The 26,784-nt window shown below is 41.0% G+C and overlaps 1 protein-coding gene across 2 annotated transcripts in view; it reads right to left on the reverse strand.

Moving 5' to 3' along the window:
* shq1 (SHQ1, H/ACA ribonucleoprotein assembly factor) overlaps positions 1–26,784 on the reverse strand; it is a 36,511-nt gene that overhangs the window by 4,763 nt on the left and 4,964 nt on the right. For both annotated transcript variants that reach the window (XM_067588301.1, XM_067588302.1), the window contains exons 4-11: positions 26,087–26,215; positions 25,800–25,960; positions 25,520–25,632; positions 25,317–25,414; positions 19,895–20,052; positions 19,306–19,359; positions 13,604–13,727; positions 7,833–7,953 (exon numbers count right to left, since the gene is read on the reverse strand). In XM_067588301.1, coding sequence (XP_067444402.1) covers positions 7,833–7,953; positions 13,604–13,727; positions 19,306–19,359; positions 19,895–20,052; positions 25,317–25,414; positions 25,520–25,632; positions 25,800–25,960; positions 26,087–26,215 — 958 coding nt within the window. The remainder of the gene's footprint in view (positions 1–7,832; positions 7,954–13,603; positions 13,728–19,305; positions 19,360–19,894; positions 20,053–25,316; positions 25,415–25,519; positions 25,633–25,799; positions 25,961–26,086; positions 26,216–26,784) is intronic.

Here is a 26,784-nt window from a genome sequence, read left to right on the forward strand (position 1 = left end):
GGCGCGCTTGTTTTCTCTCCCCTCCCTTGCTCTGTGGTGGGAGAAGCTCGGCCTGCGGTGAATACAAAGGCTCTGTCCAGGAGGGGGAGGGATAATGTTGTACACAATCCAGTCATTACTACACCGCTGTTGTGGCTTGCCTTCATTAAACTGAGGAGGGGAGGCTTTTTCAAGGTTGGAAAACTTCTGGCGAGACAAAGACGCCTCCATCTGCCAAAGTCTTTAGATTAGAATGGGAAGAGAGGGTGTGTGTGTGTGTGTGTGTGTCTGTATGTGTGGTGTCTGTGTCTGTGAAGGAGCCGAGCTGAATTACAATCTGACATTTCTTTCATCAGGCTTGTGTTCACTGAAAGAGCAACTCGCATGTCTGTGCTCTTCAAAACATCTCAGATAAACCTTGTCTTCAGATGTCTAAATCTGTGTAATATGAGCACCACATTTCCTCAGTGTAACTCGCAAATGCATCATTCACTAGCTGAGGGTGATAAAAGCCGACACTGGGAGATGTGATCCGTCAGTGTGACTGAATACTGCAACGGTCAGAGGCACTGGATGTCACTTCCAGTCCAGAAATGAGAAACACAGATGTATTTATTCAAAAAGCTGATGTTCCAGATCAGACTTGTGGCTGCCTAAGAAAAGAGTTACTGTACTGTATACGGATTATATCAATGTGTCACAGATACGTCCAATACATTATTTAGATTTTTATACAATTATATCCATTGTTTTGCTCATCATCTTTATAGCTTACATTAACCTTATTCTCATCAACTTTATTGATTAGGGGACTCCCCGATGTTGTTGGAAGAAAGTCCAACAGGAAAAGGAACATGAGCGATCATATAGGATGTAAACTAACCTTAGCACCAAACAAACACACCAAGTACAGCTGAGGCTGATGGAGATGTCATTAGTTTTGCAGGTATTTGGTCATTAACCAAAATATTGGACGAATTAAAATTTTGACCTGATGATGGCTCTATATGTAGAGTCACAAGATCAAGTTATTATAATTCATCCTGAGGGGGGCATTAATATACCAAATTTCATGTCAATCAGTCCAGTAGCTGTCAACGTCATGGTGGTGCTAAAGGAACAGTCAGGGGATAAAAAAGTGAGTAGGATTCATCTTCTGGGCACCCAAAGACATATGCACCAAATTCCATGGCAGTGCATCCAATTGTTGTCCAAATGATCAACCAACAGACGTTGCCATCCCTTATCTATGGATATGAGTCTGGTTAATGTTGGGGAAACTACTTTTGTCATTAGGATTCATCCTATGGCACCATGAATGTCTGTGCCAAATTTTGTGCAAATCCATCCAGCAGATGTTGACATATTACACTGGATAAATGAATACTTGAACTTGCTGTTGGCACTAGATGAAACATCAGAGGATCACCAAATTAATTAGGTTTCATCCTCTGGGGACCATGAATGTCTTAACAACATTTCATGGAAATCCATCCCATAGTTGCTGAGAGATTTCAGTCTGGATCAAAGTAGTGGACTGAACGACTAACTGACCGTGAGGGCCAAAACACTTTTTCTTAAACGTTCTTGTGGCTTTGGTGGAGCATGAGAAAGCATGTGTATTATTTTCTTTAAAAGTATTGCTGAACAGACAAGGTCCAGTTGTTTTTCCCCACTTAATAATTTGAGTTTGAAAGTATTGTTGAAAATTTCTTATCAACATACAGTATTTCAGACTTTGGTTTGGCAGTGTTAAAAAAAAGTTAAAGCCCTCAGACTTGGATGTGAAATGTTTGTTTTAAACACTGCCGCTTGGAAAGCTAAAATGTTAAGTTTGAGTTCTACTCTAGTGTTAGGAGTGTGGGATCTTAACTACAAACTGTTCAGCTCTTAGCTGCATGTACTGCATTTTCTTTTAACAATTGACGTGTATAATCCCTTTGACATAAAATTCTTCAATTTGTCAATCTGTGTTAGTTGACAGTCTGTCTACTTAATGTTCAACTGTTTGTATCTCTAAAAATGACATATTGGAGGTTACAAGCAGCCTCCATCTATATGCACTTGCCTTTGCAGCTGCAGCAAAGACAGCTAAAATCCCACACCATAATCGATTGTAATAACTCGAGTGTGTACTCCAAAAATGGATAGAGGAAATTATACAAACAGTGTGTAAGGCTACATCCTCACTAATACGTTTTCATTTTTAGTCTGTATTGATCTATAAATGAATGTGGGTGATTCTTACAGTATCTGCTGTCCACAGCCGCTTTATACTATATGAGAAACTTCTCCTTCACATTCATTAAATCCCTGCAGCAGCTGACGGCAGCAGGACAGATATGTTGATAAATCTGCAGCCTCTGAGAAGTGCTGCACCAGAGCACAGTGCCGTTACGCATGGCTGTTCACTGTATTTACCTTCATTAAATCACCTGATGTCACCAGGTGACCGGTGGTGTGCGTAGAGATGCCAGACCATGCGCCAGACCTACAACACCATGCTTGGCTTTTATTATTCAAATATCAACTGAGGGTGCAATGCATGCTTTCGCACCCTAGTAGAACTGGGCCTGCGTCATCATTTCCAAAAGTCTCTGTTTACGCCCATCCAGACTAAAACGCAATCCTGGAGTTTTCAAACTAAAACAGGGTAAGTAGGGGTTTGAAAACGCTGGAGTAGTGTGGACGCTAGGCATAAATGTAGCAAAAGTTATGCATTTTACAACTAAATCGTATTAGTGTGGACAGAGCCTAAGTCTGGGTTTAAGATGAGCCTGTGTATTCAAGACAAAAAGCTGGAGTGGCCCCATGCTGAGAGGAAATCTGTACTACTTATCCCTGTTAGCTGGGAGACATTTGTGTCTTTGTTCTTCCCAGCGGGGCCTCTAGGATCTCCTTCAGTGCTGAGGCTAACATGAGATAGAGCAGCTCCATTATCTGTTTCAAAGCCTTCTGGACGTGCGTTTGACAGTCTGTTTTATTTGTTTGTTTATCCAGATCCCCATTAGCCACTGTACTGTAACAGTGGCTTCTCTTCCTGGGGTCCCCACAAGTATTTTTAACAATACTTCAATAACAGCAGTATATCAATACACATCATGCTCACAATAAGACTAACAATACATAACACACAACCATAAAGACACACAACATCCAACACCAACTCTAAGCCTGTCTAATACATATGAGTGCTGCATATAATAATTTCATCTCTTAAATTATTGAGGAAAGAAATCACTTGACAACTCATCCACTAAATTACAACTAAAAGTGGGATGGATAGCTTTCTACATCCAATCACATCTTCAAGAACAGAAAAAAAATCAAAAAACAAAAAGTCATGTAATGTTCTACACTATTTTGCCTGTAAACAAATACAATTCTAACTTTTTGTTAAAACATATTGTATCACTTTCCGCAATCAAAGAACTTGGTAATGAATTCTGTGCCACCGTTGCTCGATAATTAACTGTTCTCTGTATTAAACCAGTTCTGCACTAAGGCAACAGAAAACGACCCTCAGATGACTGCCAAGCAGAATAATGGTGTCTGTCTTGAAAAAAAAAGATAGCTTACTATAATGTATTTTTGAGTTTTTAGTTATGATATTAATAATAAAGCACACTCTAAAATAACGCAACCTGCTTTTTACAACAAAGCCCAATGATTATTCAAGGTACTTACTCGGGCATTGAGGAGCAATGTGAGCTGCTTTATTTTTGAGCTGTTAAAATTGCTTTCTGTTGTGATGGAACAATAATCTAACTGTGATAACACTAATGCTTGCACTAATCGTTTAGTTAAATAGCTAGGCATGAATTTTCTACAGTGTTTTATAGCAGCCATGCCTCTGCCCATTTTTAACCACCATTTGATCAATTTGTCTGTTCCAAGACATTTTACTACCAACAGTGATCCTTAATAACTTTGCATCTGTCACTTCCTCAATATCTATATCTCCTTTAGTTAAGTGTAAAATTGGTGTGACTTTTAATGAATATTTTGAACCAAGTACCATACTCCTCAATTAACTTTGATTCCTCATTTCAAACCATGTGCTAATGTATATATTGTCGACTGGTCTGCATACATCGCAATGGTGGTGTATTGTTGTGGTTGTATGAAGCTTCCTGGTGGTTCCAGGGAAGTCCTTCCAAACACACATCTGGGTCCCACATCAGCTTTGTGGTTGATGGGGGACATCAGGAAGTTGGCATGCTTGGCTGCGGCACAATTCCCCATTTTCTTTCATACAGAGTGCATCACCCTGCAGAAATAGCTTGTAACACCTAATTTCAATTCTCTGGGAAAAGCCCCTGAGCTCAAGTAAAATGAAAACACCTATCATGCTAAGTAGCCGATGGGAAAACCAGGGTAATAAGTGCCTTGAGCTTTATAATCATATAGAGAGGTGAGTTGAGGTGAACCAACCAGCCAAGCTTGGCAGGCGGGGGGATGGGTGTTAACACAACGCCACCACGCACAAGTGCACTTTCAAGGCCTTTGACCGCTGGTCTTAGCTGACACGTTGACCCCATGCTTGACCTTGTTGCCCTGTGACGCTCCCAGTTGTTGGAGCTCCAGATGCTTTTCCCTGCGGGGGAGATGCTGTCAGAGCTGCCGACAAATCTCCCCAGTGGCCATTGTCATGCACACAATACTGAGGATGAATGAGACGGAGGAAGTAGAGAGACTAAGTAGAAACCCAGAGGGCTGCTTCATACTCAAAAAATAAAAGTCTGGGCTCAAGAAAAAGAAAGTCTACAACGTCATTTTTGGCGGTTTCATTTCTTGTTTTCACGCGGTGCTGCACACATTCTTTTATTCTTTGTCCTCACTTTCTTCAGTGAAAACAACACCTATTGTTTTTGGAGATTGCTCACTTCACACCTACCATTCACAATTATTTGAGTCTGTCCATTCAGCTGTTATGGTGCGGGGCTCGGTCTATCCCTGAACCATTTCTTGTCAATTTTCCAGTCTGTGGAGCAATGCGTGATTGTCCAGTTCACGCATCTTATAGACAAGTCACAAATTCACTCCATAAAAGAAGAAGGAAAAAAAAACAACACAGAATGCATTTTTTCCCCTTTCCACTAATGACTTCATATGGAAAAATGAATCTTACTTCACTTCCCTCCTCTCAGACTAACCCTGGAGCACCTCACTTGAATGCTGCCATGTTTTTTTTTTTTTTTGTGCTAGAATCTAATTGACCCAATTAATAAGGGTGGGTGGGTGGTTGTGAGTGAACCAGTACTGAAAAAGGAAGTTGTAGCCTTTCTGATTTAACCGAAGTACTGTAACACAACACCAGGCTTATAAGCTTTGTCTGTGCTGGCTGCCGTGAATCTACATTGGCCTCTCTCCAGGCTTTTTGATAAAGGGGGAAGGAAAAAAAGGAGAAATACAAAGAGAGAAAGTGAGGCGACTCGCTTTTTCTCTGCAGTCCAGCAGCTCTGCAGGGGCTTTGGCATCTGAGGACCTTCAAAAGCATACACTGAAACTAATGGACTAGAGAGGCTGCTGCTCCATTTGGAATAATACTCTGCTAACAATTCAGAGATAATTAGGATTGGATGGGTGTGCGAGGGCGAAGTTAAAACAGTTTCCCCAAAGGAAGTGTGTGCAAAATTCTGGAACGATGACCATCACTGTGAAAAAAAGAAAAAGTTTCCCATCACTGAGACGATGTGAGCGGCAGTTTGCTTTGAGGTTGCACTCTTGATTTCAATGCGCAGGGTGCTCTGACTCTATGTGTGTGAGAGTAAAGGGGAGAGTAAAGCCCTGCGGCTTAAATCACGGTGAAGTCTTTACGACGTTGTAAATTTGAGACCGATGTCTCGGCAGTCAGAGGAACTTTAGGCGTAGAAATGCATGTGGGACGGAGAGGAGATTAAATAAATCAACCCCCCAGCCAGCAAACATCCATTAATCGCCGTGTCCATCATGTGCGACTGATCGCGTCTGCCTCGTCGTCTGCGAGGAGTGACAAGATACAAGGATTGCACCAGGGGTATAGATTACATCTCAATCCTATCGCCCCGTCTCCCAGAGATGACTCACTTAGCGGAGGATGACAAATCCTGCATGGGGGAATATCTCACACTGAAGAGAACAATGCCAACACGATCTGTCATCAAACCTGTCAGAAGGCACAAAAGGGCTGCAACAACAAAGTACATGTATGATAGAGGAGGTTTATCTGTGGAAACTGCATTTGTTGCTCAAAGAGCGAGCCTAGCTCTCCTGTGCTGCTTTGCAATTTGACTCGAGGCTCTTTTTAATATTATACTCCAAACATAGTCTCGGAAACCACAAGTGGAGATTGTGTGGAATTTCTATCGAGTGTGAGCCAAAACACCCATACTGAGACAACACAAAGTAAGACAAAGTAAGACATGCTTGGTTGCTCTCTCAAGTGGTTGGAGGTGAAAGAAGCTGAGATGCATGATGACCACTGCTCCACCAGGCTAAGTCTTTGTAAGTTGATGGAAGCATCAATGAGTCCAAACTTGATGAAAGAGATTTCCCGCACACTTAGATCTATGCAGTACCCACTTTATAAATATCACTTCATAATTATCACTTTAGAAAGTGTATACTGCATAGATCTAAGTGTGCGGAAATCTCTTTCATCAAGAAAGAAGCTGAAATAGAAGTGGTTTAATGATAATAATGACAGCTCGTATGACCCACATGGAAGAACAGAGAGCTTCACCTTCTTTATCGACGGGAAAAAAAACAAACCAGAAGAGAAAAGGGAAATGTAACAATTCAATCACAGGTTGATAGCGCGGGCTAATCCGTTTAATGATCGATGCTGGGCGTAGTAGGAGTCAGCAGGTTAGGTCAAGCTGACATTTAGTTCCAATGTACAACGGAGGAGAGCAGTGGAGAGGAGAGGAGGAGCGGGGAGGGGAAGCAGTGCTCTGGTGCCCTTCAGCTAAGAAGAGACTGATTGAGTTTCTCAGTGAGATGACAGAGTAAGATAGACCGCCTTTTAAAAGTACAAACGCGTCTTCTCTCTGGTCTCCCGTCTTGAACAGAAAGAGATCTCACCAACCCTGAACTGATCTGTTGATTTCTCCCCATGCATCCGTAGCATTTTTCAGAGCAGAATTCAAGATTTCTGCTGGAAAATATAGAAATGAGAATGTGAGGACGGGGGAGAAAGAAAAAAAAAAGCACTAAATCCCTGCAGACCTTTTATCGTGTCTGCATCTGGGCACCGAGCCTACAACATCAGGCACACATTTTTCAACTGGGCTTTTTCCAGACGAGCACACCACTTGGCTGAACCCTGGCCAAGAGTAAAACAGAGCTCATTACTGAGTAATGTGCTCGCAGGCTCACATTTGAAATGTGTAAGTAATTGTAAAATATGTACTAGGAGGAGGAGAGAACCATCAAACCTATATCATTTGGGGGGGAAAAGTGCAGATTTTGCACGTTTGGCTTGCGATTCTAGTGGAAGGTTACACCCACGGAAGATATGAGAAGCCCCAGCACACACACACACACACGCATACAAACACACAGGCTCTGAAAGTTTCAAACAAAGTGAATCTGCAGAGTGCAGCTGGCTCTTTTAAGACTCACTGATGGCACTTTTGACACATGATAATGGAGACAGGGGAAATTGCATCTCTCGCTGGCTTGGTCATTCAATTGGCCCCGCTGTGACAAATGACTCGTCTAATCCTCTCCCCTAGCACACTGATGCATCATCGGGGCTGAGTGGCACGTCCCTTGGCTTTGAAGGTAATTCTCTGAAGATGAAGGTCTCTGAGGTGTGTGTGCATGGATTTGTGTGCTTGCGTGTTTTTAGACTGAGCCGGTGAACTTACTTGACCCTCTGGATCCAGATGCAGTAGTCTGTGATGTACAGATCGTTCAGTATGTAGGCTGGGTCGTTCTGTCGGAAGACTCTGTGAATATCCAGCAGGCATTTGAGGACGCAGGCTTTCCCTGGGCACAGGAACACACCGTGGCAGGCAAATGGAAAAACAGTGTTATTCACGCTCAGTATTACGGATGACAATGCACTCCAGCTGCTGGCAGACACAGCATGCATCTAAAGGCTTGCAGTCATTGTTCCATACATAAAAGCCAAGGTACAGGATCAGAGGAAAATCCCAGCGAGCTGCAGAGTAATTTGATCCATACCGTTTAAGACGAGTTCCTGGTTAATAAGTGGTTCATCTGAGAGAGAAGAGTTAAAGAAGACATCTCTATTTTTGGCATTCAATCTGTCAATTTGATGGCAGCTCTGCTCAGACTTTCTGTCAAAAATGTGTTTTCCTTCCTCCATCAAAAAGCAGTGAATGTTTTTGATGATTTTTCTATTCAAGTCTGTCCATTAAGCTATTGTGGAGCATCATAAAATTCCTTATTTCAATGCATTTTGCTGGTGATCTGACAAACTGAAGGACTGGTTGATAAATTTTTTGGACATCAATAATTCAATCCAGCAAGGTGATGAACTAAAGTGTTTTTCCAGCAGTACAGCCCTTATGTCACAAGAGCCAACACAGGTCACTTTGCTACACAGCTCAGAGCTGGACATTGTCTTTGTTTAGCACTTGAATAAGTCATTATTTGATACACCTGATATGAAATGAACACCATCTACCTGTATTTGCCACAGTCAGAAGCTACAATTGTAATCTAGCCTGCAAGGTTTGCTATATGTCCCCAAATGACACTGCTGCATTGCTAATGACATCATGTCAAACACAGTTGCAATCTAATCAATAGCAGTTCCATAGTATGGATTTGCAACTCCGTCTGACTGAAAGCTAAAGACTGTTAACTTTCTGCATGTCGTTGTCCTCGGTATAAGCTACAGATGTACCGCAAAGCTGTCAGAGTTGTTTTGGAACAATTTATGGAAGCCTATTGTTTGAATCAGCCATCAGAAAACTTTGGCAAACCAAACCAAAAAGTCCAAAGACACGCTAGTGATCCTTTGAGGTTGTAACACTCATTACATCATAGAAGACAAAATTGTTAAAGACATAACTTTGCTAACCACTAACGGGGCAAAATGTGGTAAAACAAATGAAGTGCCACCCTCGGGCTGAATGTGTCTCCTAAAGAGAGAAATGTGTCGAGAACTTCATCACACAGATAGATGTATTGAAAGGGTACTTTTTTTTTTTAACTTACATATATTGGTGTCTAGCCATGCAGATTGTTTATTTTCTTATCTGCTGAGGTTATCAGCTTCCATGGGGACTATTTCTATGAAAGAAAACAATTCCAATGAAATCTGTTCACAGCTTTTCAAAATTCCATTCTCCTCCGCTGCATTGGGGTTTAGGCTGCAGAAATTCAGACATATCTAAAAAAAAAATTCAGCACATAAAACCACAACTGTCTGCATAGTTTGATACAAGGTACATGTGAGTAAGGAAATATGTGCTCTTTGGGGACTTGGCTGAACTGATGCCATCACAACTTGTCATTCGAATTCATCCCATGACTGAAATACATTGTACAGTCTGTACAGTTTGTATCAGTCTAATTACAGGCAATATAGTAGCAAACTGTTTTGTAGTAGACTTCAAAAAATCTTTATTTTATTCCATTTTAAATGTATATTAAGTTCATGCGTTTGGGTTAGGGGTATCCATATTTCAGCATTGATTCAATATGAACTTAATTGCATACAATTTTGGATTAATTATGATTACAATAAATCATCTTATAGCAAGTATGTAAATTATCAAACATATACTGTATATGTCCCAAACAGTGGGAGCTTTTGGTTACAAAGGATAACCCTGTATGACATGGTTTATGGTTGACACTTACACTTGGACAATGTATGTTTGAAGTCATAACAGCGAGCTAGCTACAACTTTCAACACCGCAAATACATCACACATGCAGAACTACACAGCCTCTGTATTTGTTATTCTGAGAAATTACTTTTCCCTGAAGTACACAACAGGCCAAACTGCCACAGCACTTCTCCCTCCAGTCATGCATATAAATAGCCTTATGATGTGGCCAACAATCCGCTGAGGGCAAGAGAAAATGCTCCTCTCCACCTCTGCAGAGCTGGTTGGCATTGTCCAGAGACATTCCAGCCCAATCAAAATAAACATTACACTCTTGCTGAGGAAAACCTTAAACAAACATTTGGTTCTCATTTAAGCATGGGATCGTATGCAGGGAACTCTGCCCTCGACTTCAGGACTTGGATCACGAGAGGCGAAAACACACTCACTTCCAAGATTTGACTTCTTTTTTACAGGCAGGATTAATAAATTGTTCGTAGTCATTTAGAGCAAAGGTTGCTCTCTGCACTAGTTCAACATTGTTATTCTTGATGAGATGCCTATGACAAGTGAGCAAGGTGTGTTCATTAGAGAGGAGCAGATTATCCAGTGAGTGGGGAAGAATGTGCACTTCAAGTGAAAAATAGCAATTCCTTCACAGCTGCCGAATGAACGGGCTTACAGAGATAGAGTGGTAGGTGTGAAATAGATAAAAAACAAAGGCTGCTGTGTCTTCTGTATAAAAATGAAGAGATTACAAAAACTGCAGAGGCAGCAAAGTGAAAATTGTGATTTTTCCACCTTCCATGCTTTCTTTCCAACACATTTCACTGATATAAATTGTGTTTTATATAACAAATGAGAAAAGTTTGTCCAGCATGGAATCTTTATCATATTATGTAAACAAATACATAACATGCCACTTAGACTGCTATTCATGTGATCATTTCAGTTTTACATCAAATATCTACAGAGTGTGCTATAAGTGGTCCATACTAGGGCTGAACAATTAATCAGTTAGTCAACTGACAAAATGAAAACCATTTTGATAACTGATTAATCGTCTTAAGTAATTTTTCAAGCAAAAACACAGGAAATTCTTTAGTTCCACCTGGTCAAATGTGAGGTGATAGTAAACTGAATATCTTTGGGTCTTAGACACAGCAAGGCATCTGAAGAGGTTGGGCTTTTGTGATTTTTTACAATTTCTAGACATTTTATAGACCAAACAATGAATTGATTAATTGCAAAAATAATTGTTAAATACAGCCTTAGACCATACTGAAGTTTACATTGTTTAATAGAGAAATCTGTATAGTATATCCATTTCAGAGGGATTTGATTTACAATCTGTTTCTATTGCAAGCCATGGAATATATTTATCATAGCTGAACCTGCTTGAAAAAGGACAGCTGTACAGTGTAGTTTAACATCTGGAAAAGCAAACTACCAGACCCATTCCCTTGCTGTAACTTTTATTATGTTACATTTATATTTCCATATGAATTAAGAGATTATTTCATGTAAATTTATGCAAAATATTAATTTAAATGATTGAAATCCTGGCTGATGGGGAATTGGGTAGGCCGCACCATCTATCTGTATCTCTTTGGACAAATATATGTATATTACAAGATGAGAAATTATTGGGATGTTGTAGTTCATACCAGCATCACACTGAGATGGAGTTAATAATTATGATAATAATAATAATGATAACAACAGAGCAGATTTTGTCCAGTTGATTTTATGAGTTGAAGGGGATTGTATTTATTGAAAAGCTCCAGAATACCGGGTAAGGAGTGCTGCAACACAGACATAAATAAAAGTACATCATCTGCAAAACTGATGATGACGTATTGGAAGGGCAGGAGAGGCTTCTGGTCAAATTTGCTTAGGATCAAGAGAGGCAAATCAGTCGTGGCAGCGCTGCCCACTGACATTAAAATCTAGTTTAGTCAATGCACATATTGTAGTGTTCAATATCAGCATGTTCTTTCACATCTTTCATTTAATCGCTGCTCCCCATCACCTGTCATGTCTTATCAAATAAATATCATCAGCACTCTGAAACTAAAGTGTTAACAACCTGACCTGAAGGTCACAGTTCATTAAATTCCCAAATTTTCCCTGCCCTCCAAGAATTCCAGAAGAAATTCCATGACCACTGCAAATTTAGCCTAAATGAATGACAGCAGAGATGTATGGTGGATGGATCTGCAGCAGAGACCCATGTCTGACATGTCTCATCTTGTTTAGTCAGTCAGTTCATGACAGCAGCATGACCCTGAGGTCCTCCTCCACACCTTCTACCTACATGCCCCTCAGGCTCTCTGCTCCTCTGCACCTGCCCAGTGGCTCTTTAGTTAAAACCACTTAGGAGGCAGGTGGAAGAGCTCCTTGAGAATACTCGCCACGCTGCCAGAGGGCTGTTCAAATATTTACCCCCGGATAACATTTCCTCCAAGGCCTTAACCTGTGCGCTGCCATTAATGGGTTTGTTTTCCTAATACCTATGACTGTTTGCTTTTGCAGCCACTTAAATGAAGTGCCTCAAAAATGGAGCATGCCTTTCCATTTGCCTTATCCTGACAAATTAATTAGTGTGTAAAGTAATGCTGGGAGGAAACACACCCTCAGACACACGCCAGGCCGAATTACTGTAGTGTTACAATTCATTAAGGAAAAGCCCTATTACTCATACTTCCCTAATGCTTCAAAATAATAACCACTATGAGTTGTGAGTGAATATTATGAAAATAATTAGCTATTTTTTCCTCAATACACAAAAAATATACAGAGCTTTAGCCTGACAGTAATGCTCATCAGCTTCTTGTTAGTGTTTTTAGACAAAGTAGAGCTTGAGTATGATCTTGTGTGAGCTGTCAGGAGGTGTTGGAACAATATCCAGGATCGGGGTGAACATGAGAAAGCCTGCTATGGCAGGGAAAACGTTCCGAGGTAAGAGAGTGTAGGTGAGGGGGAGAATGACTCCAACTGCTGTTTCCCTGACTCCCCTGATCAACTCATCTTCTGACTTAATGAGGCGCGGAAATGCTAATCTGGAGCTTAAAAGGCCTTTAATTTGCTGTCATTTACCAGCGTTAAAATCATCACAAGCTGGATAATCTTAGCCCTCACACATCCTGAGCGTGTTTACACTGCAGAGTTTCATCTGTCCGCAGGGGCTTTTGATTTAAAGATTACTCTGAGCTTTGAGATATCAAAGTCAACAGTCCGTTCTCAACTAATCCACATTTTGCTCCCTGAGGGGTGGGAGCTGGGCCACTCTGCTGCTTAGCTGGAGGAATATTACTTTCAAACACACACCGCAATATGCTCATGAACCACTTTCTCCAAATTGTGTTTGCGTTTCAGGCTCTGGATCGCTCCAGCAGGCTGCTTCTGCTAGACAATGTACCATGAAAGCATGCTGACTGTCCGGCTGTCTTTTTCGCAGCGTCCACTCACAATCGAGCTGTATCCCACTGCTTACAGGCAGGCAGCAAACTCTATTAGACTGCACACTACAAAACCTTATTTACATATAAAAACACAACTCAGACGAAACCACAGGGTGGATAAAATCAATTAACACTAATTAGTACCGATCATGTGTTCACAGTGGAGTGAAATGAATCCACAGTAAGCGGTTTTATTGAGCAGAAGCTGCCAGTTTTAGCTCAAAATCAACAAAGAAACCATTAACTCGTGAACATGTGGCAGACGCCAAGGGGTCACAACCAGCCTGCAGAGGTGAAAGGTCACTCTGGTAATGTGTCTTTATGAGCCTGTGTGTGTGGTTTGGTGTGGTGCTGGTAAGTAGGACTCACCTGACTGCAAAATCACAGCTGTGTCACTAATAGCCGCAGAGACCATGGCAAAGTGTCTGTAGAGTGGGTAGCACAAGACCCGCCGTCCAAATGACACCAGGACTTCTTGCAAGGAGCTGTACGTCTGCAGAACAGAGAACACGACATTCACAAAGCTGTCCAGCACAAAACCACATCAAGATGACAGTAAAGATTTGGTTCAGTCAGACATTTTTGCCCTGGAGTTCTTCATCCTCTCTTTTTCCTCAAGTTTAAGACTGGTTCCTATTGGTGTGCACTAATTACTCCTAACAACTCCTCATTTATAAAGCTGGCAAAATAAGGGCTCGCAAGTCTTTAACACCTCTGCAGGTCTGGCCTGTTAATTGCTGCCTCTCTTTAATCACTGCCTTCACGCTCAGATTTTCTCTGCACTAATGGACGCAGAGCCTGGAGACAGAAACAGAGATTTTATTCCTTGTTTCTTTCTCTTCTTTTCTTTGTGGCTTGTTAAGGATGTGTTGCGAGCTTGCGAGTGTGTGTCATCAGGGATCATGCTCTCCCTTGGGCTTGTTTAGTAGGAGTGTAAATAAGGTCTGCTGCTGCAAGGGGGGAACTCAGTCACACCAGCGCAGTCGACTGAGGACAAGTAAACATGCAGCAGATGGAGGGAGGAGGGGGATGAGGGTGGGATAAGGTGGTAGGGGGAAGGAAAATGTTAGGCGTAAGCGAGGCAAGAGAGATAGACAGTGAGAGCATAAAAAGAGATAGCACAGAGTGAGAATGGAGTGAGGAAGCAGGGGTTATTATTATTAAAAGTTATTGTTATCAGCAGTGACAGACAGACAGGCGGTCAAAGACAGAGAGGAATGTATTGTAGTGCAGAAGGTGAAGGATAGAGGAGGAGGCAGGCAGCGGGGGATTGAGTGAGGTGGCCTGTCAATAGGAGCTGACAGCTCTGCTGACTGACTGACGAGCAGTAAAGGGCTGCCAGGCAGGTGGAGACTGTTCTTTACTCCGCTGTCACCACAGCAGGAAAGCTACTCTGTCTCAAACTGTGGTGAATGTCTAGGACGGCAAACTCCTCCACGCTGCCTCAATGGCTTGTTTATAATTAGCACAAAAATGCATCTTGGGTGGTTTGATCAAGTGGTGATCATGTGTGCACGCCCAACACTTAATGAGGACGCTCTGGGATCCTATTACTCACTCAAGGAATATTCAAAGGCATTCTGGGACACATTTAACACGTCTGCAGTGAAGTGTGAACTCAAATGTGTCCCTAACATTAATGAAAGATCGCCTCTGCATCATCTGTCTGAGCAGATGTACGTGTTCGTGCACAAACTGTGGCAAAAACAACCCATAACCCCTTTGAGCACCACCGACAAAAGAATAAAAATAACAACAATCCATGTATCTCATGGTCTATGGAAGAGACGCCATGTACTGTCGCTTTCATTAACTGCTCAAAAGTGTATATTAGATGAATTCCAATGGCAGGTGTGAACAGCTATTAAAAGCATCTAGATCTAAAAGTGATCTGGTTGTATCTGGATACAAGACACAGGTCTGAAGAGGGATATTGTCATATTTATTGGCCCCAATGTGGTGATTAGTGGCTACCCCTTTCTGAGGCAATGCCCACTTTACTGTAGAGAACTTTAAAAGTGCATCATGGGTTAATACTTTAAACAAGGATCCGGTATCTAGAGTGAGGGTGAAAGGCTACTGCTCTGAATTTTTCAAACTTAAGAAAGGTGTCTGGCAAGAAAATCCGGCCTCGTCTGTTATGTATCGAACAACTAGCTGAATTGATTAGAGGGAAAGATCAAATTGAGGGGATAGTAGATGGGGTGGGGGGGGGGCATGATACACAAAATAGCACTGTTTGCAGATGACATTCTTCTGTTTATAAGAATTCCATTATTGTCCAAAGCTGCTCTCATGCAATGTCCGAGCAACTATGGAGAAGTTTCTGGTTATAAGGTCAATGAAGCGAAATGATGAAGCAATAATGATCACAGGAAGTTGGCCCACACAATTAGAAATAGGTGAAATTCAGATGGTCAAAGGGAGGCTTTAGATTCTTGGGGGTCACTTTGGCTAATAACTCTTATCAATTATACACAGCCAATTATGATAAACTCTTTTCCCAGGTCAAAAAGGATTTGGAAGGTGGGAGATGCTTCCTTTGTCTTTATTAGGCAGGGTGGAAACTATCAGGATGGATGTACTGTGGCTGCTTTTTCTCTTTTGCTGCCTTCCTATAACAGTCCCAGTAGCTACATTCAAGTTCCACATTCCTGGACAGACTTGTCTTCAAATTCATATGGCAAAATAAAAGGCCCAGAGTGAGACTCAAAAGTTCTCTGCTCTAACAAAGAGCAGGGCGGCTTAGTCTTGCCTCATTTCATAAGTAACTACTGGGCATTACAACTTAGAATATTGGTCTTATGGATTAGATTAGATGTTAGATTTATATAGTAGGATTTGCAAGTTTATTGGGAGGAGGTACAAAAGGAAGTAGGAGAAATTCTGTACTTAGACCATTTGGATCACATCAGTTGATTCTAGGCAATGTATCTCTAAGGGGGTTGGGAAAAAACAAATTATATATACGCAGAGCTCTTGTGTTAATAGTCCTAAAAATGATTACAATAAACTGGCTTAACCCCCACCCACCTACCTTGGACTAATGGACCCAAAGACTGTGAACCGTATGGAAAACATAACCGTGAGACTGCAACTCCATAGAGACATTTATTTAGAAAGATGGTCTTCTGTTATATTGTACCTAGCAAAGTGAACATATTATTATACCAATATTATTTGTATACGTAAAGTTGTGTGAGACTTATTGTCTAGGAATCTGTTTTAATGAATGTTCAAAAAAAGAAAATGCTTTGTGTCCTTTTACAGTGACGTGTGCCTGCAAATACAACATATCAAAGAAATGTTAAAAAGCCAAATTTCTGTCGCTTCCATCTCTACAATCAACTATTTTATAAGACAATTTAATGCAGGTGATCTCACAATCATTAGGAGCGTGTTCCAAGAACTAGCTTTACCAAGTAATCTGGATATCTTTGCTGAGAAAGGTGTGGAACCTCCTCAAATCTGGAACAAGGTCTGACGTAAAAAGACATGTCCCAGGTCAGGTTTTACTCACTAAGGTGGTCCAGATTACTCAGTGAACCTGGTTCTTGGAAAAGGTTCTAAGAGTCATAAGTGATATTTAGTTATATTCAAGTTGACGAATAAAACTGTGATATGATCAATCTTTTTTTGATGACTTTTTTGGGTATTTCTATACCTTTATTTGACATCGAACATTAGAAGACAGTTGCGGTTCATGGTCAGCACCATAACCCCCAGATATGTGATTTACAGCATATTTTTAATAATTGTTTATGATGTTTTATCAAATCATTTATCTATTCTAAGTGTAGTTGTGTAAAACGGAACACTGAAAACACCTGTTGTGTGTGTGACTATACAGAAACACCAATATAAGTTGTAATGGAAAGCAGGAAACAACATAAGAGAGGTGTAATGAGCTGAGACCAAACAGAGTAACTGCAATTTGTCTGTCAAAACAGTGTAGCCTTTCAACCACTTGACCGTCATCAGTCCCAGGAGGAGTGGGGGATTTAACTGTTTCCTGTTGTTTTGGTATTTCAATGTGGAAAGCAACCTTTTAGAAGATTATCTGAAAATACCAGTGAGAATGGAGCCAATTTTGACACTGGCTTTTCAAATTTCTCTTCCTACTGTGGACATGGGCCAAGACGTTAAGACTGCTCCCACAGAAGGACACTCCTATTTCTAATGCCATACACACACACTCACACTGAAGTGACTGTCAAGTGGCAGTTTGTGAGCAGACAGACCACACACACACACACACACACCCTATCATTTAATACAGTATTTAAATGAGGAACGCACGTTTCTGCTGTTGTATAGGAGGACAGGACAGGTTATGTGCTAAGTCCACTGATTGTGAAAGTATAAGTGATAGATGAGTCTCTAATGTGCCTTCAGACACTGATGCAAATGTAAACATATTTAGACAGTGTGAAACCATGTGTGTTTGTGTCACACAGACACATTCACACACCTCAGTAGTCTCTCACTTCTAATCAGTTCATAATACATCCTCATCAATCCAAACAAGTTTGTTTAATGGCTGCAGCTGAAAATGGATGAGAACCAATCACAAGTCTAAGACTTTCAAGAGGATAATAAAAGAGAAGTCAAGCTATGTGAAGTATGATGTTATGACATTTTTAGTAATATTATATAGTCAGCTCAAGGTTCAGTATAAATCTTAACACAGTGTTCACAAAATGTAAAACTCCTCATCCTTTGTTTTTTATAATCTTTTTTCTAGTTTTCAATTGCAAATTGCAAATACTATACATACATGAATAACTGACTTTGTTTTACAAGCAGATCCTTGCCAACATAAAACTAACTTGAAGAATTTACAAAATATCTCTATGAGAATGAGAAGCACATTACTGAACTAGGTTGGACTGACATTCTCCAAAACCCTTATGCCTTGTACTTAACCAGCACTAGTTTCATTGGAAATAATTCTCAAACACATCTTGATACCTGAACAGTGAGCACAGTACAAAAAAGGGTCACACAGTACAAGATGCAGTGTGTTTGCTGTTTGTCAGGCTAATAAACATTTGCCCATTTGCTAAGCTAATTGAAACAAGGGATGGACATGAATAGAGCTGCAATGATTAGTCAATTCATCAGTTGATCAATTGCCTTGCTTCTAAAATTCTTTTGTTCCAGCTTCTTAAATGTAATAATTTTCATAGCAAACTTTTATCTTTGGCTTAAGGACTGTTGGTCAGGACAAAACAGTACATTCGAGGTTGTATCCTGGGCTTTGAACAGTAATCATCATTTTTCACCATTTTCTGACATTTTAAAGACCAAAACAACTAATAAAAATCGATAGATCAAATCAACAATAAATATAATTGTTAGTTGCAGACACGAAACGGAACTTTATTTGGTCCTTTTTTCATTTGAGCACTTAATAAATTAAAAACAGCAACAGATTAATCCCTCAGAAACACTTAGCATAGGGTAGCAAATAAGCTCAGTTTCTGTGTAGATTTGGTGACACACGCTACTGAAAGATATCAAAAATATCATCTGTTTGATAAGGTTGCTCTAGTTGCACTGTGGAACAGCAGAGCACCAACTGCCTCACAGCAGGGTGGCGACAAGAGCTGCCAACAAGTATTCTGAATACACATCTGTAATTCATGTAAACCAGTCCCATCTGTTAACAAGTACCCGCCCTTAGTTGGCCATAGCCACTTTCAAAAGCACATGTGATAAAGTTGCCTTTCAGTTGCATTATAAAACAGGAAACAATATTTAGAGGCATGAATAAATAAATCAATCAATGTAAAGGCATGAACAGAGGCAGATCCACATTATGTGGCATGGATTAAGGTAAAGGCAAGACAGAGGACTTTAAACTTGTGCACACTATGAGATTAGCAGACTACTGTTGACACCCATACCATGAAGAAGATAGTCTTTATCAGTATTTATCTCTATTCTGCATGGCTGTATTCTATTTCACTACCAGTTGGTAACACTGATACAGCCTCAATACATAAATGAATATGTGATTGACAACCATTCAATGCTCATGTTATTTTTCTGTGCATAAACTGTCTCACCTCCAGCCAGCAAAGAGTCCCGCTGAGTTTTCTGATCGTCCATGGTGACTCCACCTGCAGGGAAGAGGGAGACCAATAACAGACAGGAAATACTTCAACAACATCCAGTACATTCAATTTTGCTTAGAAATACGCAAAAGTGGCTACACGGGTTTCTGTTCATAGTACAAATCTGGCTGCAAAAATTGTAAAATCAAGTATGGGATTTGTCCTGGAATCTCCCCACATTATTATATCCCAGATGGATATTAAACACATGAGATAAACTCTGTTTTCATAGCTGGACTTTAATTCAACATTCTGCTGTATCAAACATCTCCAGTGTTTATTTGACTTCATTCACACATCCTGTGAAGTGTCTTCGACAATGAAATCAGCCTTGCTCACCTTGCCTCTCTGCAGCTACCTTAGAGGAGTGACATAAAGAGGCCTGGACTGAGCTCTCGGATCTGCTGGTAATCTCTTAAGGCTCTGAATGAAATGGAAGGGGGTCTAAAGGATTTGAGGATAGAGGGCTTTGTCATCCAAGGCTAAGTGCTTCTCAGGAGGAGTTGCCTCTTCACACATACACACATACTCACTCACTCACATTGTGCTCTCCCTCTGTAGAGCGCACTTCATAGGAATAAGCCAGCAGGATGTCCACCAGGCTGAGCCACACTTGGTAACGGGATGTCTTGTCCAGCAGGTAGGAGCGGTTGGTGAATTTTCTTAGCTGCTCCTTCTCATCGTCGGTGAATGATACGGCTGCATGAAAACATTTCAAGTCACCATAAGTCTTCAGGTTATCTTTTAAAGGACAGAGACACCCTAGGTTTAAGCCTTTCTCCAACTGACTTGTGAACTGCAAAAGAATAGTGGGTGTGAGGAGCAGTGGTGGTGGTTAAGTGGAGGAAGAATTGCATGAACACATAAGATTTTGATGTCAAGACTTGTCAAACTTACGCTTAAATACAAAGAAATACAAGCACAGATTTTCACATGAGATACATACTGAAACCATCACTTATCAAGTTAAAAGGGCACGATTTTTTCTTACTGCTCGCACTGCTTGGCTACACAGCCTCATGAAGTAGGTTTAGTTCTTAAAACTGTCCACACTTTTTGCTGGCTAAACCAGCAAATGCAATATTTTCTCTGTTTTTGACCTTCTGTTCCCATTTAAGTCTGCAATTTCATAACCAAAATGGTGTTTTTCAAAAAATGCCATCCAGACTAGGATCTGGATGGCATAAATCTGAAAATGCCTGGCTCACATTTCAGTGTGGACGAGGAAAAAGGAACTTTTGTAAAACATTGATGTATGAGGTAAAGTTAAAAGCCAGGTATTGAGATCCCAGTACATCTTTTTTTCATCTCCTTTTCCCCTGAAAAAAATACCTGCAGGAATCCCAGAATTTTTAGCATATTTGTACTTACAACTATCGTATGTAATTAAACACAGATGCCCTCTGCAAATCTCATTAACGCTACCTCACAAGTGTCATAGATATGGTATGACCTTGAAACGCTATTACGACGGAAAAATAACTGGATCAACTGTTCAGCTGCAGGTGTCTTCCAATTATTTTTCATTTTAAGAAAGCTTACAGTCCAGCATTGTTCAGAATAAGGGTGAACAAAATAGAGTGCGACATATTAAAGCAAAAGCAAATTAATCCGACAATCATGCTGAGCCGCATTCAACAAGTGAACATTGAGTGCAGATGATACGCTAAAATAACCAAACTGTGTCTGTCGAACTCCTTACCAGATCTGATGTAGAGTTTTGTTTGCAGACCAAAGGGAAAAAGTATGTTTTAGTGTGGGTAGAGATTTTTTTTTTTTTTACCAAAATTAAGTGGAAATTTTTACAAATTAGCTGGCTTAATGGGGAGATAGTATAAACTGGATACGTTTACCAGCAAACCTCTGCTTCAGATTTTTGCTGTTTCACATAGTCACACCTGCTGCTCAATAAAACCACTTTTATTGTTGGCTGATGAACTGCTGTACTGGAGCAGTGCCTTGTTGAGGGGCAGCATAACAGGAGTTGCTAAGGGATAGAAGCAAAACAGGCAAAACAGTCAAATTAATAAAGCTAATCCCATTTAGATATGTGACAGCTGTGCATTCAAAAAAATATAAAGCTCCATCATATGAAAGTATCTTCAAATCTCTGCTCTGAAATTTATCTCTGCAACTTCACTAACTGATGCCTTTTGAAAGAGACATCTGTCTATAATTCAAACGTGCATAAGTATAAATAAACATTATGTTAAAAAAAAAGAAAAAAAAACATCTGCTTAATGGGGATCTGTGGTAAGCCTAATGGGGCGACACAAACAGACTTCAATCCCATTTAAGCTATCTGCAGTTCAGTATTGAAAGGCGCGCTGAATGTCTGCAGGAACATGCTGTAACTCAACAGTTTTTTTTTTTTGTTTTTTTTCTCACAGCAGCTTATAAAACAGCTGAAAGCAATTCCTCTCTCTGCATGAGGAGAGGAGAGTCCCTGCAACGAGCCCCTGATGTGCAAAACGTACTGGTGTGTATTGGCTGGAGCGTGTACACAAACACACACAGACACACTCGATATATGTATACACACACACACACACACACACACACACATATAGCGCTTCAAAATGATCTCCCTGGCTGCAGTGGGAACTTGGCTCTGCTGGGAGGGAGATTCCTGCTGCATTACGTCAGGTTTTAGCTCCCTGCAGACGCTACCTGAGTCCCTCGTCGGTGCAGCTGCGGCGGGAGAGCACAGCCGAGCGGAACACACACAGACACAAAGACCCAAATGCACGTGCACCCTCATCTGCGCACACTCTTCTTCATACGCCAAGATACACACATGGAGTGAAGGGATGAAAATGAAAATGTAAAACAGCACACGGTCGCACAATAACTCGCAGAGCCGTAAGAACGATATGCAAGCAAGTGCACAAAATCTCCCTCAAAAGCACACGCACATGTGCCGACATGCACACACAAACTCCAGCGATAAAAATGTAAGAGGAAAAGTCATGTCTGGTATACGCGCGATGACACCCGGTGCTTCTAAAAATGTTTTTCTGCATCATCATTCACACAAAAATGATCCTGAAGATTTCTGCGAATTCAAGTGCCATCTGTTCTTGAAGAAAGATGCTACACGGCAACACACATCTATGTATAATGCAAAGTCTAAACAGTGACAGAGCTCCTACTCTCTTCCAAGTCGCACGCGGCAGCCTCACGACGCTGATATATTTTCAATTAATCCTGCAGCCAAACCAGTGAGGTGAGCAGACCTGATGGATTTACCCTCTTACTGCAGCTGCACCGGGTTCATTCATCTCCGCTATGGAGCCAATCAATTCTAGCAGGCATTTGCACTCAGCGTATGAGGGCTTCAGCTGATTAGAAATTAATTTCTGACCTAATTCCTCCAGTTGGAGAGGCAGTCTGGCTCTCCGCTGCTCTCTACAGGTCCAGATGGCCTGATGGCATGGAGTAAATATGCTTTGTCAAATACTGCTGAGTGCTGGAAAACGCTCCCAGAATTTCACAAATAGAAACGGTCATAATATGACCTTGCAGATATTGTTAATTTTGCGCGTACACATGCTGTGATTGTGTTAGGCATTAAATTAAAGAGACTTTTATGTTACAATATGTCCAAACTGTAAACTTTGGTTGTGTAGTAGTAGCCTAAATCTAGTCAAAGGTCATAGATTTCCAAGTGGCGTCTAAGCTCAGCCATAACAAAGTGCAGCAGGTAGAGAGAGAAGGAGCTGTCAGGTCCATTTAGTCTGGAGCGGCGTGTGAAAACAGGCCTCCAGTGGACAGCTGTGGCCTGTCACTGTGCTGGACTTGACACTGGAGAGCACAAAGGGGCCAGTTTCTACTTCATTAGCACTTGTGTCCACATCCATCTGTCAGGTGACATATATATCAGACTCAGCAGAAGTGAAGGGGGAGGAAAAGTCTAAAAAACCCCGCATGGAGGAATTGTAGTCTCCATTTTAAAAATACGACAGTTAAAATCATGAGCACGCTTTCAACATTTGACGGTGAGCCGTTTAAATCTCCTGACCGACACCATTCTTCACACTCAGCTGAGGCTAATGCTATTCGACCTGTCAATCAAGCCATTAAGTTTAATTTGGCCCATTTATCTACGCCTGAGCTCCCGACTGAGGCGCTCTGTCTTAGAATGCAGAATGAGGCGATGAGGCCGGCGGGGCTACGGGGGACCGTAATGTTCTTCAGAGGCTAAACTCAGACTGCAGCTAATGGCCTTTGCATTTCTGACTGATGGCTGCTCGTCAGCGGTCGGGCCCTCGCGCTGGTGGAAACGGGCTCCTCCTGACGCGACCGGCAGCACTCCCTCCTGTGATAATGCTATCTGTTTAATCTAAATCCTCTCTCAAGCGTACGACAACCATGCACTACACATAAGCTGTGGCTATGAGCCACGCGCCTGCTTAAACAGTGGAAGTGCTGGAATTAGCAGGCTGTTAGAGGAGCTGGATGGCACAATTAAATAGAGTCTCGCAGTGCTGGGGCTTCATAAGTGATCACGCCTATGTGAGAGGCTGAGCGGAGAAATGAAGCTGGGAGGCTCCAGCCAACAAGCAGCACTTCTCAATCCTAGTTAATGAGCCATTGATTTTAAATGGATGAGAACTGATTGCAAAAAAAAAAGCACTTCTGAATGTGGAGGAAAAACAGGATATTGAAAATGTATGAAGGTGGATAAAAACTCCCCCCTTTTTTTTTTAGGTTGTCACATTTTAACTCATCAGTCTCAGTAGTCGAGATGTGCTTGTTTAAGTGTCAAAAGGCAGCAGAGAGATGTAGCGATTAAGGAAGGTCCAAGTTCAATCTCTCATAATGACAAGTGTCTTTCCTGTTGAAGTGCCCTGAGGCACTTTGGCAGGGAGTGCAGCTCTGTAGCTGATTAGCTGAGCTCTGACCTTCCTCTGGAGGGGGGCAGTGAGACGGTTGATTTGTCCTTTGGGGATTGATATATTGTCAGAGAACAATGTCAGTGCTTGGCTGACATGAATCCCAGCCAACAGATTCCTGTTTGGAACTCTACATATACAGTATTTCAATTCACAACACTATTTGTGGAAGTTTTAGAATGGTACTACTGGGAATAGTGAAATGGTTGCTAGGAGTATTTTAATTTGGTCAAATTAAAAAGAGCAAACAATGCATGATTGCTTTCTCAATTTTTACAACTTCATGCCACCTTCTGGTAGCCTTCAGTCACTACTTTGTTGGTTACTTCATATCTTGAAAACCCCAAATGATGAGTCCACATTTATAAACATGTGATATGTGCTATGTATTCCAATATCGATATGTATCCCTGCTGGTTTCCAGATGGCTGCCTCGGTGTGTTGGTGTGCATTGTCTTGTTTTGTTTGTAAACTCAGTATATCTTTAAAATCTACAGCTCTCTTCACATAGAACATATTTTTTCACTTATTCTTTATGGTAAAATTCTATTTATATATTTATACCAGCTGTCTTTTGTGGTAGTTGTATTTTTCTCACTTTTTATAGATACTTGGTTTTTTCTCTTCGCTTCTGTCTTTTGATTGTTATGCACCACTACACCAAGACAAATTCCTTCTATGTGAAAATGTACTCAGCAATGATTCTGATAAAATTTTGATTTAAAAGGTTTTTAAAAATACCTAGAACAAGAGTGCAAACTGAGGCTGGCAAACCAAGACATTCAACTGAAACTGTGCAAACTCACATGTGTTCTACCGATATCTACCATGCAAACACACACCTAAACTTACTGTAGTTATAGTCAGTTATTAGGCCCTTCTGCACATGTGTGTTTTTTTGTATATAACCTTTCTGTGCACTGGAAAAGTTTAGTCTAAAAGTGTACACTGATATTACTTTTGTTTAAAAGTTTGACAAACTTGAGATGTATCCCTGCAACACATTTCAGATGAATATATTTACATCACGTTTTTAAAAGATCATGAAGGGATGAGCTTGAAACTTACCAGCTTCTCCTTCCTGGTGTGTAGAAGGACTCAGCTTTGCCCACCATGGTCGAAACTTCAGCAGCCTCTTTATCTCGTCATCCTCAAACAAATCAGCTCTGCAATGACGCGGATATGTCAGCAGACGACAGACAGCGCAGAAGCACAGCAAAGACGAAAGCTATGTTCAGATGTGCCGGAGGTTTTTGTTTGAATAAACTCACAGGTAATGGTCAGGAGAGAAGGCGGATACCTCTGCTTCCAGCCGCGTCTGCCTCCTCTCTGCTACTGTTGTTCCTTCTGGGTTCCTGACATCAATCACTTCACTCAGTTCCTCCTGTCAGGACATTCACTGCATTTAAAGCCTTGTAGTGGTATCTAAACTTTACTTGTATGGTTCAAAAAGTTCTATTCAGCAGCTTAGTCTAATCACTTCTTCTAATCACTTGTAAACGGTGTGAGGATTTCAGAGATGAGGGAAGAATCTTTATTCATTGACTTTACCTGTAATCTGGCAAACACTCCAGACCTCTGATTACCAAAGCCATATTTCTGCAGGGCTCTCAGCTCCTCTTCAGAGCTCTCCTTGTACACTTCCTGCTCAACTTGCCAGTCAAATTCTTCTTCATCTTCCTCTTCATCATCTCCCACAGTTTCACTGCAATCTTTTGAAATGTTAAGCAGGTACGATTAATTCCAGGCGAGTACTGCAATATCCTTTGTTATCTTTATCAAAATGATTGATTGATCAGTCAATAAACAGGTTCAACTGATGTATAGATTTGATTTACCTGTGCTAATGTCCTCAACCAAGGGCTTGGCTGAACGGGATCCTTTGGGAGCGAGGAGACTAGTCAGCATCTGGAGGCCTTCAAAGTGCTCTCCAGTTGTCTCCTTAGGGACCCGAAGAGTGAAGAGACCTAAAGCAAGACGGGACATAAAGAGATGGATCAGACCAAAAACTGATGATGAAAATAGACATTAGTTTCAACCCAACAATATGCATTTCCTGTTTTTCCCCAACAGAAAATTATGAACACCCTCTACATGAGGTTGAGAGGTTTCTTCAATCAAAGAAATTGCTGAAGGCTCTTATTAACCTAATATGTGACATGTGATATGTCAGAAGAATATCTTCACACTGATGTTTCAGACAATAAATGCATAAGAAAAGACCATTAGATCAGTAACTGATCATAGAATTTAAACTACAACTATAACCTTTTAAAAAACTAAAAGTTGATTGATTACTTTTTGGACAATCACAGGTGAGCATCTTTTTTTAAAAGAAGTGATAGCGGAGGAATCACAGGTAATACAGCGTTGATGAATTAGAAAGATCTGGGCACACCACAAAGATAATCTGATGGTCGCCTAAAGACCTCATAAAATTTCAACGCGCCCAAGCGTTAAAGCTTCAACGTGCTTTACGATGGAATCTGACTAATTGCTTAAGATGCGGGCTTTGCAGAACGGGGAGCCTGAAAGA

The sequence above is a fragment of the Thunnus thynnus genome, chromosome 4, assembly GCF_963924715.1.
Source record: "Thunnus thynnus chromosome 4, fThuThy2.1, whole genome shotgun sequence".
Taxonomy (NCBI): domain Eukaryota; kingdom Metazoa; phylum Chordata; class Actinopteri; order Scombriformes; family Scombridae; genus Thunnus; species Thunnus thynnus.